Source organism: Oncorhynchus mykiss, chromosome 4 (assembly GCF_057628025.1).
Source record: "Oncorhynchus mykiss isolate SJ-2025 chromosome 4, ASM5762802v1, whole genome shotgun sequence".
Lineage (NCBI taxonomy): Eukaryota > Metazoa > Chordata > Actinopteri > Salmoniformes > Salmonidae > Oncorhynchus > Oncorhynchus mykiss.
The window spans coordinates 36,467,179-36,482,500 of record NC_143025.1 but is presented as its reverse complement, the minus strand read 5'-3'; the positions used below and the strand labels follow the sequence as shown (position 1 = coordinate 36,482,500).

General features: G+C 45.9%; 1 protein-coding gene across 3 annotated transcripts in view; it reads right to left on the bottom strand.

Moving 5' to 3' along the window:
- The window catches only part of LOC110521747 (rho GTPase-activating protein 39), a 150,704-nt gene that overhangs the window by 23,829 nt on the left and 111,553 nt on the right, over positions 1-15,322 (bottom strand). For 2 of the 3 annotated variants that reach the window (XM_021599581.3, XM_090231923.1), the window contains exons 3-10: positions 12,729-13,104; positions 12,164-12,433; positions 10,765-11,523; positions 6,758-6,922; positions 5,424-5,609; positions 5,117-5,143; positions 4,741-4,813; positions 4,503-4,643 (exon numbers count right to left, since the gene is read on the bottom strand). In XM_021599581.3, coding sequence (XP_021455256.1) covers positions 4,503-4,643; positions 4,741-4,813; positions 5,117-5,143; positions 5,424-5,609; positions 6,758-6,922; positions 10,765-11,523; positions 12,164-12,433; positions 12,729-13,104 — 1,997 coding nt within the window. The remainder of the gene's footprint in view (positions 1-4,502; positions 4,644-4,740; positions 4,814-5,116; positions 5,144-5,423; positions 5,610-6,757; positions 6,923-10,764; positions 11,524-12,163; positions 12,434-12,728; positions 13,105-15,322) is intronic. The other variant, XM_021599582.3, reaches the window with a different exon arrangement.

The window sequence follows — 15,322 nt, the reverse complement described above, 5'->3', positions numbered from 1 at the left end:
ACAGACAGACAGACAGACAGACAGTGGGAGGAGAGGGAGCCTGAGAGACAGACAGACAGACAGACAGACAGACAGTGGGAGGAGAGGGAGCCTGAGAGACAGACAGACAGACAGACAGTGGGAGGAGAAGGAGCCTGACAGACAGACAGACAGACAGACAGACAGACAGACAGACAGACAGACAGACAGACAGACAGTGGGAGGAGAGGGAGCCTGAGAGACAGACAGACAGACAGACAGACAGACAGACAGACAGACAGACAGTGGGACGCGAGGGAGCCTGAGAGACAGACAGACAGACAGACAGACAGACAGACAGACAGACAAACAGACAGACAGTGGGAGGAGAGGGAGCCTGAGAGACAGACAGACAGACAGACAGACAGTGGGAGGAGAGGGAGCCTGAGAGACAGACAGACAGACAGACAGACAGACAGACAGACAGACAGACAGACAGACAGACAGTGGGAGGAGAGGGAGCCTGAGAGACAGACAGACAGACAGACAGACAGACAGTGGGAGGAGAGGGAGCCTGAGAGACAGAAAGACAGACAGACAGACAGACAGACAGACAGACAGACAGACAGACAGACAGACAGTGGGAGGAGAGGGAGCCTGAGAGACAGACAGACAGACAGACAGACAGACAGACAGACAGACAGACAGTGGGAAGAGAGGGAGCCTGAGAGACAGACAGACAGACAGACAGACAGACAGACAGACAGACAGACAGTGGGAGGAGAGGGAGCCTGAGAGACAGACAGACAGACAGACAGACAGACAGTGGGAGGAGAGGGAGCCTGAGAGACAGACAGACAGACAGACAGACAGTGGGAGGAGAGGGAGCCTGAGAGACAGACAGACAGACAGTGGGAGGAGAGGGAGCCTGAGAGACAGACAGACAGACAGACAGACAGTGGGAGGAGAGGGAGCCTGAGAGACAGACAGACAGACAGACAGACAGACAGTGGGAGGAGAGGGAGCCTGAGAGACAGACAGACAGACAGACAGACAGACAGACAGACAGACAGACAGACAGACAGACAGACAGTGGGAGGAGAGGGAGCCTGAGAGACAGACAGACAGACAGACAGACAGTGGGAGGAGAGGGAGCCTGAGAGACAGACAGACAGACAGTGGGAGGAGAGGGAGCCTGAGAGACAGACAGACAGACAGACAGACAGTGGGAGGAGAGGGAGCCTGAGAGACAGACAGACAGACAGACAGACAGTGGGAAGAGAGGGAGCCTGAGAGACAGACAGACAGACAGACAGACAGACAGACAGACAGACAGACAGACAGTGGGAGGAGAGGGAGCCTGAGAGACAGACAGACAGACAGACAGACAGACAGTGGGAGGAGAGGGAGCCTGAGAGACAGACAGACAGACAGACAGACAGTGGGAGGAGAGGGAGCCTGAGAGACAGACAGACAGACAGTGGGAGGAGAGGGAGCCTGAGAGACAGACAGACAGACAGACAGACAGACAGTGGGAGGAGAGGGAGCCTGAGAGACAGACAGACAGACAGACAGACAGTGGGAGGAGAGGGAGCCTGAGAGACAGACAGACAGACAGACAGACAGACAGACAGACAGACAGACAGACAGACAGACAGACAGACAGTGGGAGGAGAGGGAGCCTGAGAGACAGACAGACAGACAGACAGACAGTGGGAGGAGAGGGAGCCTGAGAGACAGACAGACAGACAGTGGGAGGAGAGGGAGCCTGAGAGACAGACAGACAGACAGACAGACAGACAGACAGACAGTGGGAGGAGAGGGAGCCTGAGAGACAGACAGACAGACAGACAGACAGTGGGAGGAGAGGGAGCCTGAGAGACAGACAGACAGACAGACAGACAGACAGACAGACAGACAGACAGACAGACAGACAGACAGTGGGAGGAGAGGGAGCCTGAGAGACAGACAGACAGACAGACAGACAGACAGACAGACAGACAGACAGACAGACAGACAGTGGGAGGAGAGGGAGCCTGAGAGACAGACAGACAGACAGACAGTGGGAGGAGAGGGAGCCTGAGAGACAGACAGACAGACAGACAGACAGTGGGAGGAGAGGGAGCCTGAGAGACATAAAGAAAAGAAAAGGAGAATAAAAAGGTGAATGCGGAATAGAGAAGGAATGGAGGTGAGGACTTTGAAAAGCTTTCAGAGAAGGATGAGAGGAAGAGGGATGAAAGGCACAATTCATATCTGAAGGGCTTCAACGGAAGCCACAGAGCGAGGAGGGAGAGAAAGGGGGAAAAGTTGAGTAAGAGAAGAGAGAGAATAAACTGCAAATAGTTCAGTAACTGGCTAGTCTAGTGGGTGGAACTGGAGGGAATTCAACTGTGGTATGCTGAGGCGAAAGGCTCCAATAACAACCAAATCAGTGGCCAGTCACCCTAGCCACACATATATCCCACACATGTACATTACAAACACAGAGCCTGGCATGATAGGGAGACTAGAGAGAGACACATTCTCCAGATAACAGCAGAGGATGCAGATAACTTGGTTGTGACCCCACTGTCCGAGGGTGTCTCAGGGGGAGATGGGATATTCAAAAAACACATTTCCAATTCACACATGCATATAATACACACTTGTAAATGAAATAGGACAATATACCCTGCCGGTCAAAAGATTTAGAACACCTACTCATTCAAGGGTTTTTCGTAATTTTACTATTTTCTACATGTAGAATAATAGTGAAGACATCAAAGCCATTAAACAATACACATGGAATTATGTAGTAACCAAAAAAGTGTTAAACAAATATATTTGCGATTCTTCAGTAGCCACCCTTTGCCTTGATGACAGCTTTGCACAATCTTGGCATTCTCTCAACCAGCTTCACATGGAATGCTTTTCCAACGTTTTGAAGGAGTTCCCACATATGCTGAGCACTTGTTGGCTGCTTTTCCTTCACTCTGTGGTCCAACTCATCCCAAACCATCTCAATTGGGTTGAGGTTGGGTGATTGTGGAGGCCAGGTCATCTGATGCAGCACTCCATCACTCTCCTTCTAGGTCAAATAGCCCATACACAGCCTGGAGGTGTGTTTTGGGGTCATTGTCCTGTTGAAAAACAAATGATAGTCCCACTAAGCACAATCCAGATGGGATGGCGTATATCTGCAGAATGCTGTGGTAGCCATGCTGGTTAAGTGTGCCTTGAATTCTAAATAAATCACAGATAGTGTCACCAGCAAAGCACCATCACACCTCCTCCATGCTTCACAGTGGGAAATACACATGCGGAGATCATCCATTCACCCACACTGCGTCTCACAAAGACACGGCGGTTGGAACCAAAAATCTCTCATTTGGACTCCAGACCAAAGGACAAATTTCCACTGGTCTAATGTCCATTGCTCGTGTTTCTTGGCCCATGCAAGTCTCTTCTTATTATTGGTGTCCTTTAGTAGTGGTTTCTTTGCAGCAATTCGACCATGAAGGCCTGATTCATACAGTCTCCTCTGAACTCCGTGAAGCATTTATTTGGTGTGCAATATTCTAAGGCTGGTAACTCTAATGAACTTATCCTCTGCAGCAGATGTAACTCTGGGTCTTCCTTTCCTGTGGCAGTCCTCATGAAAGCCAGTTTCATTATAGCGCTCAATGGTTCTTGCGACTGTACTTGAAAAAACGTTCAAAGTCCTTGAAATGTTCCGGATTGACTGACCTTCATTTCTTAAAGTAATGATGGACTGTCGCTTCTCTTTGCTTATTTAAGATGTTCTTGCCATAATATGGACTTGGTCTTTTTACCAAATAGATCTATCTTCTGTATACCACCCCTACCTTGTAACAACACAACTGATTGGCTCAAACGCATTAAGGAAAGAAATTCCACAAATTAACTTTTAAGAAAGCACACCTGTTAATTGAAATGCATTACAGGTGACTACCTCATGAAGCTGGTTAAGAGAATGCCAAGAGTGTGCAAAGCTGTCATCAAGGCAAAGGGTGGCTATTTGAAGAATCTCAAATATAAATTATATTGTGATTTGTTTGACACTTTTTTGGTTACTACATGATTCCATATGTGTTGTTTCATAGACGTTTCATTGATGTCTTCACTATTATTCTACCATGTAGAAAATAGTCCAAATAAAGAAAAACCCTTGAATGAATAGTTGTTCTAAAACCTTTGACCGGTAGTGTAAGTACCAACCAAATTATTATTATTATTATTAAAGATAACAGACAGCTTGGGAAGACTATTTGTGGAAACAGACCTCGCCCATAAAAAGGTCATTAGCATCCTATATTGACCCTGACCACCGAAAAATAGTCTGTCATTTTCTATTCATTTCCCAACGATTGTACATGGTAAATTGCCACCTTCATCGATGCCCAGCAGGTGTTCCACAACGCACGGCCAAATGTCCGGTTGTCTGTCTGTGCCATTACAAGGTGATAGCCACAGTCGGCCAGCTACCGCGCACACGCATGTACGCAACCACAGGCATCTCCCACTCTCTCTCTCTCTCTCACCTTTAGTATCGTTGAGGGGGTCCATGTGTCTGTAGATGTATCCCTCCAAGTAGGAGTGGAAGCGTGGAGTTGGGGGGAAGAAGGCCAGACACACAGCCATGAGCTCCCAGCCCCTCTCCAGACTATCGTAGCGGAAGTTCTCTGTGAGAAGTAGTGGATGGGGTTAGACTTCATTTGATTAAAGCTGTGTGTGTTTAGGTGTATAGCTGACCGTGTGTGTGAGTGAGTGTGTGTGTACCTGTGGTTTGACGACAGAGCTGGATGTAGAGCTCATCACGAAGACCCTGACTGCTCCAACCACGCACTGCCACCTGGGGAGAGAGGAGAGGGAGGGAGGGGGGAGAGAGGGAGGGAGGGAGGGAGGGAGGGGGGGGGGGAGAGCAAGTACGGAGAGGAGGGGGAAATTATTAAAAGTCACATTTTGTTTCCTTGACGTGCAGAATTACAAAACCGAAGGTAAACTGTTAGCTTGATAGACATAAATGCAGAAAATAACAGAGTGAAAAAGGAGAGGAGTGAGAAGCAACACAGTGAAGGTAGATACAAAGAGAGACATGAAAAAGCAGATACAAGGAGAGAACGAAGAGAGGGATAATAAAAGGGTCTGTGCAGACCTCCAGGGCGATGTTCAGTGGGCCAGTCTTGGCGTGAAAAAGAGAAAGACAGAGAGGGCGAGAGGGGCAAAAAGAGGGAAGATGAGGGGGGGATGAAATTATTATTATTTTGATGCACAAATCAGAAACTGAAGACAAATTGAAGCTTAACAGCACATAAAATGACACATGGCTGCAGAAAGGAGGGACACGGGCTCCAAAACGGCACCCTATTCCCTTTTAGTGCACTCCTTTTGAAAAAGTAGTGCACTATTTAGATAATAGGGTGCTATTTGGGATGTAGACATGACAGAGGGAGTCCGCAGACCTCCAGGGCGACAGTGAGTGGGTCAGTCTTGGCTCGGCGGTCTCCCATGTAGGTCTGGATTAGTTTAAAGATCTCCACCGCCTCTCTCTTCACCGCACGGTCTGACGTCACGATCATGGGCTTCCTGATTGGCTCACTGCTCCATGCCAGCATGTTGGCTATGGACACCTTGCGCCGGAACAGACCCTGGGAAAGGAGGGCGAGAGGAGGAGAGGAAGAGGAGAGGAAGAGGAGGGGGAGAGGTAAGGGGAGGGGGAAGGGGGAGGAGGAGAACGAGGGAGGTTGGAGTGATAGGTGAATATTTTGCTGTAGTTATACTAGAGCCTCTATAAATGTAGGGCTGGGCGATATGGACAAAATATTACATCACAATATTTGTATGACGGTATTTGATGTTTTTGAATAATAAATGTTGTAAATATGCTTTCTGAGTGGTTCATGACCCTAGGGTGGCAACACATCAATTATATGTTATTTCTATGGGGCTTTCTCCATTAATACTGTTCAATCCAACTCCAAATCAAACTCATTTTCAGCATTTTCATATATTTCTGCATTTCCTACACTTTAAATATGATTTCCACACTGTGCCACACTGTGACACGCAGCATGATATTTTCATATACAGTATTTCTGCATTTCCTACAGTTTAATTATGATTTCCACACTGTGCCAAGCAGCATGATACGGCCAAAACAATCTAGGCCTAGTTAATTGGTGAACTGTTGGAATTCTATAGTCTAATTCTATAGTTGGAATACAGTGAGCAGCACCTATAATGCATTGCTGTTTGACATGACAACGCATGAATTAGCCAGTGAGGAATTATTGACAGGGTAGAAACCAAAGTGTTGGTCAGTGTTTCCAGGTGACCCTAATTAGATGTTACATTACATGTTTTCTAACTTCATGTAGCTAGCCTCGTCCTACATCAGCACTGGTACCAGGCAGTATTAGCTAACTAGCTATGTTGGCTCTGACTCTTAGTACAAGCTAGCTAGCCAGCTAACTAGCGATTAGCATAGTTGCATATCACATATCACATTTAACAAACCAAACATTAAAATATCATTATAGAAGGGAAAGTAAAAACTTAAACCGGTCCAGACATCAATATCGGTATTTAGTCAAATATGGTATACCGACCAGCCCTACATAAATATGTTTGTGTGAGACAGTGAGTACTGGGTTTTACATGAGAGTGTTTGTCTGTTCCTGTGAATGTTAAATTATAAAGTAGAATAATTGTGTGTGTGTATGTCATGTATCAGTGTGTGTTTAGCTGTAAAGTTAAGTGTGTATGTGTGTGTGTTTGGGTTTGTGTGTGCGTGTACCTGTGTGTGTTTGTTGAAGTGTTTGGAGGCCCAGTTCTCGATGTCGGTCTCCGAGGACGGCTTCCGCAGGGTGAATTCTGGGAAAACTCCACAGCTTGCGCTGGGCATCATGTTCCGAGCATTACGACTTGCCTCGAACTGAGCACAGGCTCCAAGATCCTCCGACTGAGAGAGAGCGAAAGACAGAGAAATACTCCTTATTCAAATGCCTTCTTACCCTAGTACAAACATAATTAATAGAGAAAATTGACTACAAATTATAAATAGGATAATATTGGTCATAAAGGCAGTGTCGTCCAAAACAGAGATTTGTGAGACTTGTGTGACTGCATCCCAATGACAACAAAGGTTGGGTTTCTTTAAATCCTGCCCACATCTGGCACCACACAAATAATCATAAATTAGAATAAAATCAAATGAAATATAATTGTCACATGCTTCGTAAACAACAGGTTAGACTAACAGTGAAATGCTTACTGACGGGGTCCTTATCCAACATTGCAGAGTTTTAAAAAATATATATAAAAAAATAGAGAAATAGTGACACGAGGAATAAATACACAGTGAATAACAATAATGAGTAAAATTAACATAGCTCTATACAGGGACTACCAGTACCAAGTCGATGTGCAGGAGTACGAGGTAATTGAAGTAGCGACAGTGCCTTCAGTAAGTATTCATACCCCGTGACTCATTCCATTTTTTGTTGTGTTACAACCTGAATTCAAAATGATTTAAATAGATGTTTTTTCTTCACCCGCCTACACACAATACCCAATAACGACCAAGTGAAAACATGGTTTTAGACATTTTCCAAATGGATTGAAAATGAAACACATAAATATCTAATTTAACATAGGTATTCACACTCCACACTCCTCTTGGCAGCTATTACAGTCTTTCTGGGTAAGTCTGTAAGAGCTTTCCACACCTGGATTGTGCAACATTTGCATATTATTATTGTCAATATTCCTCAAGCTCTGTCAAATTGGTTGTTGATAATTGCTAGACAACCATTTTCAAGTCTTTTCATAGATCTCCAAGTAGATTTAAGTCAGAACTGTAACTTGGTCCCTCAGGAACATTCACTGTCTTCTTGGGCAGCATCTCCAGTGTAGATTTGGCCTTGTGTTTTAGGTTGTTGACCTGCTGAAAAGTGAATTCATCTCTTTCGTGTCTTGTGAAAAGCAGACTGAACCAGGGTTTCCTCTAGGATTTTGCCTGTCCTTAACTCCATTCTGTTTATTTTTTATCCTGAAAAACTAAACAGTCCTTAAAGATTACAAGCATACCCATAACATGATGCTGCTACCACTATTTGTGAAAATATGTAGAGTGGTACTCAGTAATGTGTTGTATTGGATTTGCCCCAAACATAACACTTTGTATTCAGGACAAAAAGTAAATTGCTTTGCAATTTTTTTTGCATTATTACTTTAGTGCCTTGTTTAGAAAGAATCATGTTTTTGAATATTTTCATTCCGTACAGGCTTCCTTCTTTTCACTCTATCAATTAGGTTAGTATTGTGGAGTAACTACTATGTTGCTGATCCATCCTCAGTTTTCTCCTATCACAGCCATTAAACTCTGCAACTGTTTGAAAGATACCATTCATGGTGATGGTGAAATGTTGAAATCCCTGAGCGGTTTCTTTCCTCCTCTGCAACTGAGTTAGGAAGGACACATGTATCTTTGTAATGACTGGGTATATTGATATATCCATCCAAAGTGTAATGAATAACTTCACCATGCTCAAAGGGATATTCAATGTCTGTTTTGTTGTTATACCCATCTACCAATAGATGCCCTTTTTTGCAAGGAATTGGGAAAACCTCCCTGGTCTTTGTGGTTGAATCTGTGTATGTGTGTGGGGTACAGAGATCATTAAAAAATCTGGTTAAACATTATTCTTGCACACAGAGTGAGTCCATCAACTTATTATGTAGCATATTAAGCAATTTGTTTTACTCCTGAACTTATATAGGCTTAAATACTTATTGACTTAAGGCATTTCAGCTTTTCACTTTTAAATAGTTTGTAAATGTTTTGAAAAACACAATTCCACTTTGACATTATGGGGTATTGTGTGTAGGCCAGTGACACAAAAGCTCAATTGAATCCATGTTAAATTCAGGCTGTAACACAACAAATTGTGTAAAAAGTCAAAAGGTGTGAATATGTTCTGAAAGCACTGTATCTACATATAGTAGGGGTAAAGCGATAGACAGTAGACAGTAGCAGTAGCGTATGTGCTGAGTGGGAAAGTTTGTGTGTGGCATCAGTATACACTATACATACATTCGTATGCGGACACCCCTTGAAATGAGTAGATTCAGCTATTTCAGCCACACCCGTTGCTGACAGGTGTATAAAAGAGAGCACGCAGCCATGCATTCGTAATAGACAACCATTGGCAGTAGAACGGCCTTACTGAAGAGCTCAGTGACTTTCAAAGTGGCATCGTCATAGGATGCCACCTTCCCAACAAGTCAGTTCGTAAAATGTCTGCCCTGCTAGAACTGTCCCAGTCAACTTTTTGGAATCTCTTTTTACATCTCTCTCTCACTCTCTCTCTCAGATTTTTATATATATATATTCATCTCTCTCTATATATATATATATTTTCCATCTCACTCTCTCTCTCAGATTTTTATATATATATATTCATCTCTCTCTATATATATATATATTTTCCATCTCACTCTCTCTCTCAGATTTTTATATATATATATTCATCTCTCTCTATATATATATATATTTTCCATCTCACTCTCTCTCTCTCTCCAGTCATCGCTCTCGCCCTTTCTTCGTGAGGGCCCTTTTAACGTTTTTCTTTCTTTCCCCTGTTCTGAGTTTGAGTGCTGCTATCCTGTGTTCAGTGCAATTTCTTTCTTTGTAAGCACTTTCAGGCCTGCTATCTTCCACTACCCCCTGCGTCTCTCCCTCTCTCCAACTGCCTATTCCCCTCTCTCACTCTCACCCCCCACTACTCTCCCTCTCCCTCTCTCCAACTGCCTATTCCCCTCTCTCACTCTCAACCCTCTCTACTCTCCCTCTCCCTCTCTCCGATGGTTATGAAAGTAGCAGATTTCTCTTATGTGAGGGCAGTTTGCACCAAGATGCAAATAAGTTATTGTCATAAGGCAAAAAAAAGTGAGTGTGTGTGTTTGTGTGTGTGTGTGTTACAACAAGGGTGTGTGATGATAGATATGAGAGTGAGTGAGTGAGTGAGTGAGTGAGTGAGTGAGTGAGTGAGTGAGTGAGTGAGTGAGTGAGTGAGTGAGTGAGTGAGAGAGAGAGAGAGAGAGAGAGAGCGAGAGAGAGAGAGAGAGAGAGAGAGAGAGGGAGAGAGCGAGAGAGAGAGCGAGAGAGAGAGAGAGAGAGAGAGAGAGAGAGAGAGAGAGAGAGCGAGAGAGAGAGAGAGAGAGAGAGAGAGAGAGAGAAAGAAAGGATAATTGGAGGGATGCGAGAGGGAGGGAGGGCTGCATATGTGAAGCAGAATAAATCCTGGCTTGTAGTTCCCCACAGCCTCCCATCCCTCTCTAGCATGGCTCCGATCTCTCTTGACACCTTAAAGCAGACCTGCTGTCGCTCTATCTCAGCAGCACAACTAAAAGGTGTTGGAGAATGTGGTATGGGTCTGTGTGTCTTTGTTTATGGCCTGGTGTGTCAATCTATTTATGTGCATGTGTTGGGCTGTGTGTGTGTGTCTGTGTGTGTGTGTGTGTTTGCCTGGTAGGTATGTGGTAGTAGCAGCAGTATTGATATTACATAAATCCATCTGAGCTCTGGCTCTTCAAATAATTGTCTGATTCTGCACATTATGAAACATTCATGGACCTACGGCAGCCAGGGCATGTCTCTGTTACAGAGAAGATGAGCTAGAGCATGCAGTGAGGCCCCACACAGTCAAGTGTGCGCACACACACAAACCTACAGCGACATAGAATATAAATGCTAGAGTCGGCAGTGCAGTGATAGACTGTGTGTGTGTGTACTGCGTATACCTGTGAGGGGTGTAAGAAGGGCTCAGGCGAGGCCAGGTTGGTCTGTACAGACAGGCTCTTCTCCAGTAGTGCCCGAGGGAAGCCCAGTCTGTCGAAGGTGCTGCGTTTCCAGTGGTAATGCCCGTGGTGCCCGTCGCTCTGTGCCAACGCCTCGTCCTCACTAAACGCCCTCACCACCGGGCCTGGCAGGGGGAGAGGCACCGCACCGTCGCTCTCGTACCCGTCTTTAGACACACCTCCCTGGGCACAGCCACCAGCCGATCCCCCTCCTCCCGGGGCTGAGTCCCAACTGCTCCTCTGCTTCATCACCTGCTGGGCCTCCCACGCCAGCCTGGCCTGGTTCATCACCGCCTCCGACAGCGTCCCCGACATTGGCCCTTCCTCCCGCTCCACCCCACCACCCCCTCCACAACTCCCCAGCTCCTGAGGCAGGGAGGGCTTCCGGGTCTTGCGTTTGCGGTTGCCACCGGGCGAGAAGCCCCCTCCTCCTGTAGACCCGGAGAGGGAGAGGGAGTGGTGCTGACTGGAACTCCAGGACATGGAGTCCTCGTAGAGCAGCCTCTGGCCCCCGCCTTCGCCCCCCTCCCCACCCCCGTAGTCCAGCAGCAGCCGGGGGTCCCGGATCAGACTCTGGCTGTGTTGGAGGGTGTAGGATCCCCCGTAGGAGCCCCCATAACCCCCCGTGGAGGAAGGGGTGGCCGTGGAGGTCCCGTAGCGAAGGAGGCGGTCGGACGTCTTAAAACGCGGGCTGGAGGAGGACTGTAGGCGGAGGAAGAAGAAGAAGATTACTTTATTGTTCAATGTACACAAACGTCCGACTGATGCCAGCAACTCTCCAGTTACCATCACACTCCCAACCACACTTTCCCTGTCAGACATGGGATTTGAACCAGCAACTCTCCAGTTACCATCACACTCCCAACCACACTTTCCCTGTCAGACATGGGATTTGAACCAGCAACACTCCAGTTACCATCACACTCCCAACTAAACTTTTCCCTGTCAGACATGGGATTTGAACCAGCAACTCTCCAGTTACCATCACACTCCCAACCACACTTTTCCCTGTCAGACATGGGATTTGAACCAGCAACACTCCAGTTACCATCACACTCCCAACCACACTTTTCCCTGTCAGACATGGGATTTGAACCAGCAACTCTCCAGTTACCATCACACTCCCAACCACACTTTCCCTGTCAGACATGGGATTTGAACCAGCAACTCTCCAGTTACCATCACACTCCCAACCACACTTTCCCTGTCAGACATGGGATTTGAACCAGCAACTCTCCAGTTACCATCACACTCCCAACCACACTTTTCCCTGTCAGACATGGGATTTGAACCAGCAACACTCCAGTTGCTGGTCCATCTCTCTAACCTTCGGACTACCTACCTGTTCCACATAGACCAGCTGTTTGACGTACTCCTTCCCTGCAGGGCTGTACTCCAGACTCTGTGTCTTCTCTGGGCACTTCTGTCTGGTCAGCACCAGCTGACCGTAGGGGGAGTGGCTCTGTTTGGGCGAGAGGTAGAGGGGCGTCCCCGAGGAGGGATTTCCCCGGGTGGGGGACTTCCCTGTGCCGTACAGCAAGGAGGAGGAGTCAGAGCCCAGGTGGCGCATCACATCTGTGGGAGGTTCCTCGTAGATGGGCGGGGGCTGGTACTATAATAATAATAATAACAACAATACATTTGTGTCCTACAGTCAAGGACAAGTTCAACTTATGTTAAAAAAGTTAATTAACATAAAAGTGCAAGTGAAGTCAAATCTTGTTGTATTTAAATCGTAGGCCAATTAAAATGAATCAAAAGAGCGGACGAAACAGGACAGACACATACTGATACAGGGAAAAGGCAGGTAGAACACAGTCAAATCACAAGACATAAACTAGCTGAAAGGTGCGTTTGAAGGTGTTTTACGAATGTGTTTGCGTAACTGTGTTGCTGGAGCGTCCTACCTCCGAGGGGGGCTCCTCGTAGAGGGGGGGTTCATAGGCATAGCGGGGGGAAGAGGGTTGTGAGTCAGCCGACGAGCGCCGGTGGGTCCCTGTTCCTCCGCCCCCTAGCTCCGCCCGTTTTAGGAAGGGCGACTGGTGGCGGTCAACATAGAGGATGGGAGAGCCGTCAGGGGCACCATCAGGGGGGGCGGAGCCTCCAGAGGACCGGCGGGTACGGGAGGCTGTGCCAGTGCCGGGTGCAGGGACTAGGGGGAGGGTGGGGGGGTCGCAGGGGGAGTAACCATTCCCCTGGTGAGAGAGGAAGCTGGGTTCTCTGTCTGTCACCTTGATCAGCATCCTCTCCTTAGTACCTGTGTTCCACCTGAACGGAGAGGTCCTGAGAGAGGGAAGGGAGGGGGAGAGAGAGAGCGAGGGAGAGAGTAAGTTCATTATTCCATCTGGCAGCAGGGACAGAGCGACAAGGAGCTGGCAGATAGGTGCAATGTGTTGTTTTACAGGGTCAGCTATGGTAGTACGGCACCCCTGGAGCAATTTAGGTTTAAGTGCTGAAGGATGTTTTTGACCCAGCACTGAACCTTTTGATGGTCTAATATGAGTTACCATAACCACACATCACTTGCGCTACACAGTATATAACAAAAAATACAATATATTGAGCTAGGCAGTAGCAGCCACTGCAAGAAGCCCCTGGAGTGACGCGGTGCCTGCTAGGATTGGTTGAGATTTCACAATGCAGTGGCCCACTCATGTCCCTTGACCTCTTCCCCCAAACCTACAGCACCAGCGGTTCGATGCCAACGTCATCACTCAGCAAAACGTCCGTCACTCAGTCAAGAGTCTGCAGCATAGCAGAAAATATGGATATTCAGAACTTCTTCCGAAAGAGTGGCAAAACAAGCGAACCAACGGGTTGAGTTGGTTGAGGCAACGGTGAATGAGGTGGAGAGGCCAGAACAGCCATTAAGTCAAAGTGCAGCAGCAGCAGAGTTGGCTAATTAGCTAGTCTCCCTCAGCATAATGGTTGGCTAATGCTAATAAACTAGCATTAGCGTTCAGTACCCTTAAACTATTGGGTGTCCGTCAGAGTTAGTTAACAGTATATTTAGTGAATGGGCAAGCTAAGGATGTTGATATAAGTCATGATGTTAGGAAAAGTGTTTATTTCCGGCGAGTGTATTTGATGGGCTTTGATTCTGTAGCTGGCTAACCACTTCGGTAGCTACTGGCTGAAGCACATATCTTCTGACAGTTACACAGTGCCCCCTGTGGACTGAAGTTGAACTTTACAACAACATTACATTTAACCCTGTTTAAAATTAGCAATGTTGATGTAGAACTGACAGGTCTTATAAACTATTCCCTTCTACAGGTAAACATGCTTGGCTCGTGTCTGTCATTTGCATATAGGATATGTAACTATTTGTAAAAAATTGTCCGTTGTTAAATTTGTGAAATGATTTCATAGAGCTTTTACTTGAATTACTCTTTTTATTCACTTTTTTAAAAACATACTTTTTCTATTGTTGTTGCATTGCCTGCAAGGTTAACCTGCAAGTAAGCATTTCATTACACTTGTGTACTCCATGTACTGTATATCATACAGAATGGTCTTGTAACTTAGTACATTCTACGGATCATTTTTTGGGGCTCATGTCTCTTTATATTCATATAGCCTAGGGGCTATGCAGCTACTTATCTGTCATGTTATGTAGACAATTGAATGTTTCTTTAGTTGAATTGCCCTAGTCGTGTGTCAGTAACTTTAAAGAGCGACTTCTCCTAAAAAAACTATTTCTCATTTAGAAAACAGCCTATTTGGCATCGACGTGAGTCAGAAACATTTATTCTACTGTCAAAATTGACTACAGAGTGTAAACAGAATATTTTTGGTCATGAAGTCAGTCTCATCCAAAACTGACTTTTGTGAGGCTTGTGGTCGTGACTGCATCACAACGTAAATGAAGGTAGGGTTTATGTCATTCCTGCCCACATGCCCACAGCTGGCATTACACAAGTAATCATCAATTCGGAGTGCAGCTGCATGCGACCTGATCCTATTGCATGTGATACATTTGTGGTTGACTTTGGAAATCAATATGGGGCTATTTAGGGACCATCGGTAAATTACACAATGTACATATGTTCAAATTCAAATATCTCAAAATTTCAATGACTTAAAAACCTCAAACCAAATATAAATTGCAGAAATGCATAGACAAATATTGAAAGCATTTAATGAGAAAACGAAAAGGTGTGCAAATATTGTCTCATTTACATTGTACAATTTATTGAAGGTCCCTAACAAGCCCAGTAGATAGACTATCTAAAGTCAGGTCGCACACCAGCTGACTGAAGCTAATTGGCTAAATAATTTGACTAACTCTTCTCACCTGCGAACACACACACAAGACACCCACATCAAACCAAACCCCGAAACCAACTCACATTTGAATTCAGGCAGGCCGCTAGCATTTATTAATGAACCAAACCTAAAACGAGGCCAAATCAGGAAGTGCCCTTTACAACTAACTAATGTCATGTTGCACCTCTACCTTGCTACCATTCAGATGAGCCAGGGAGGAGGACAGATGAGA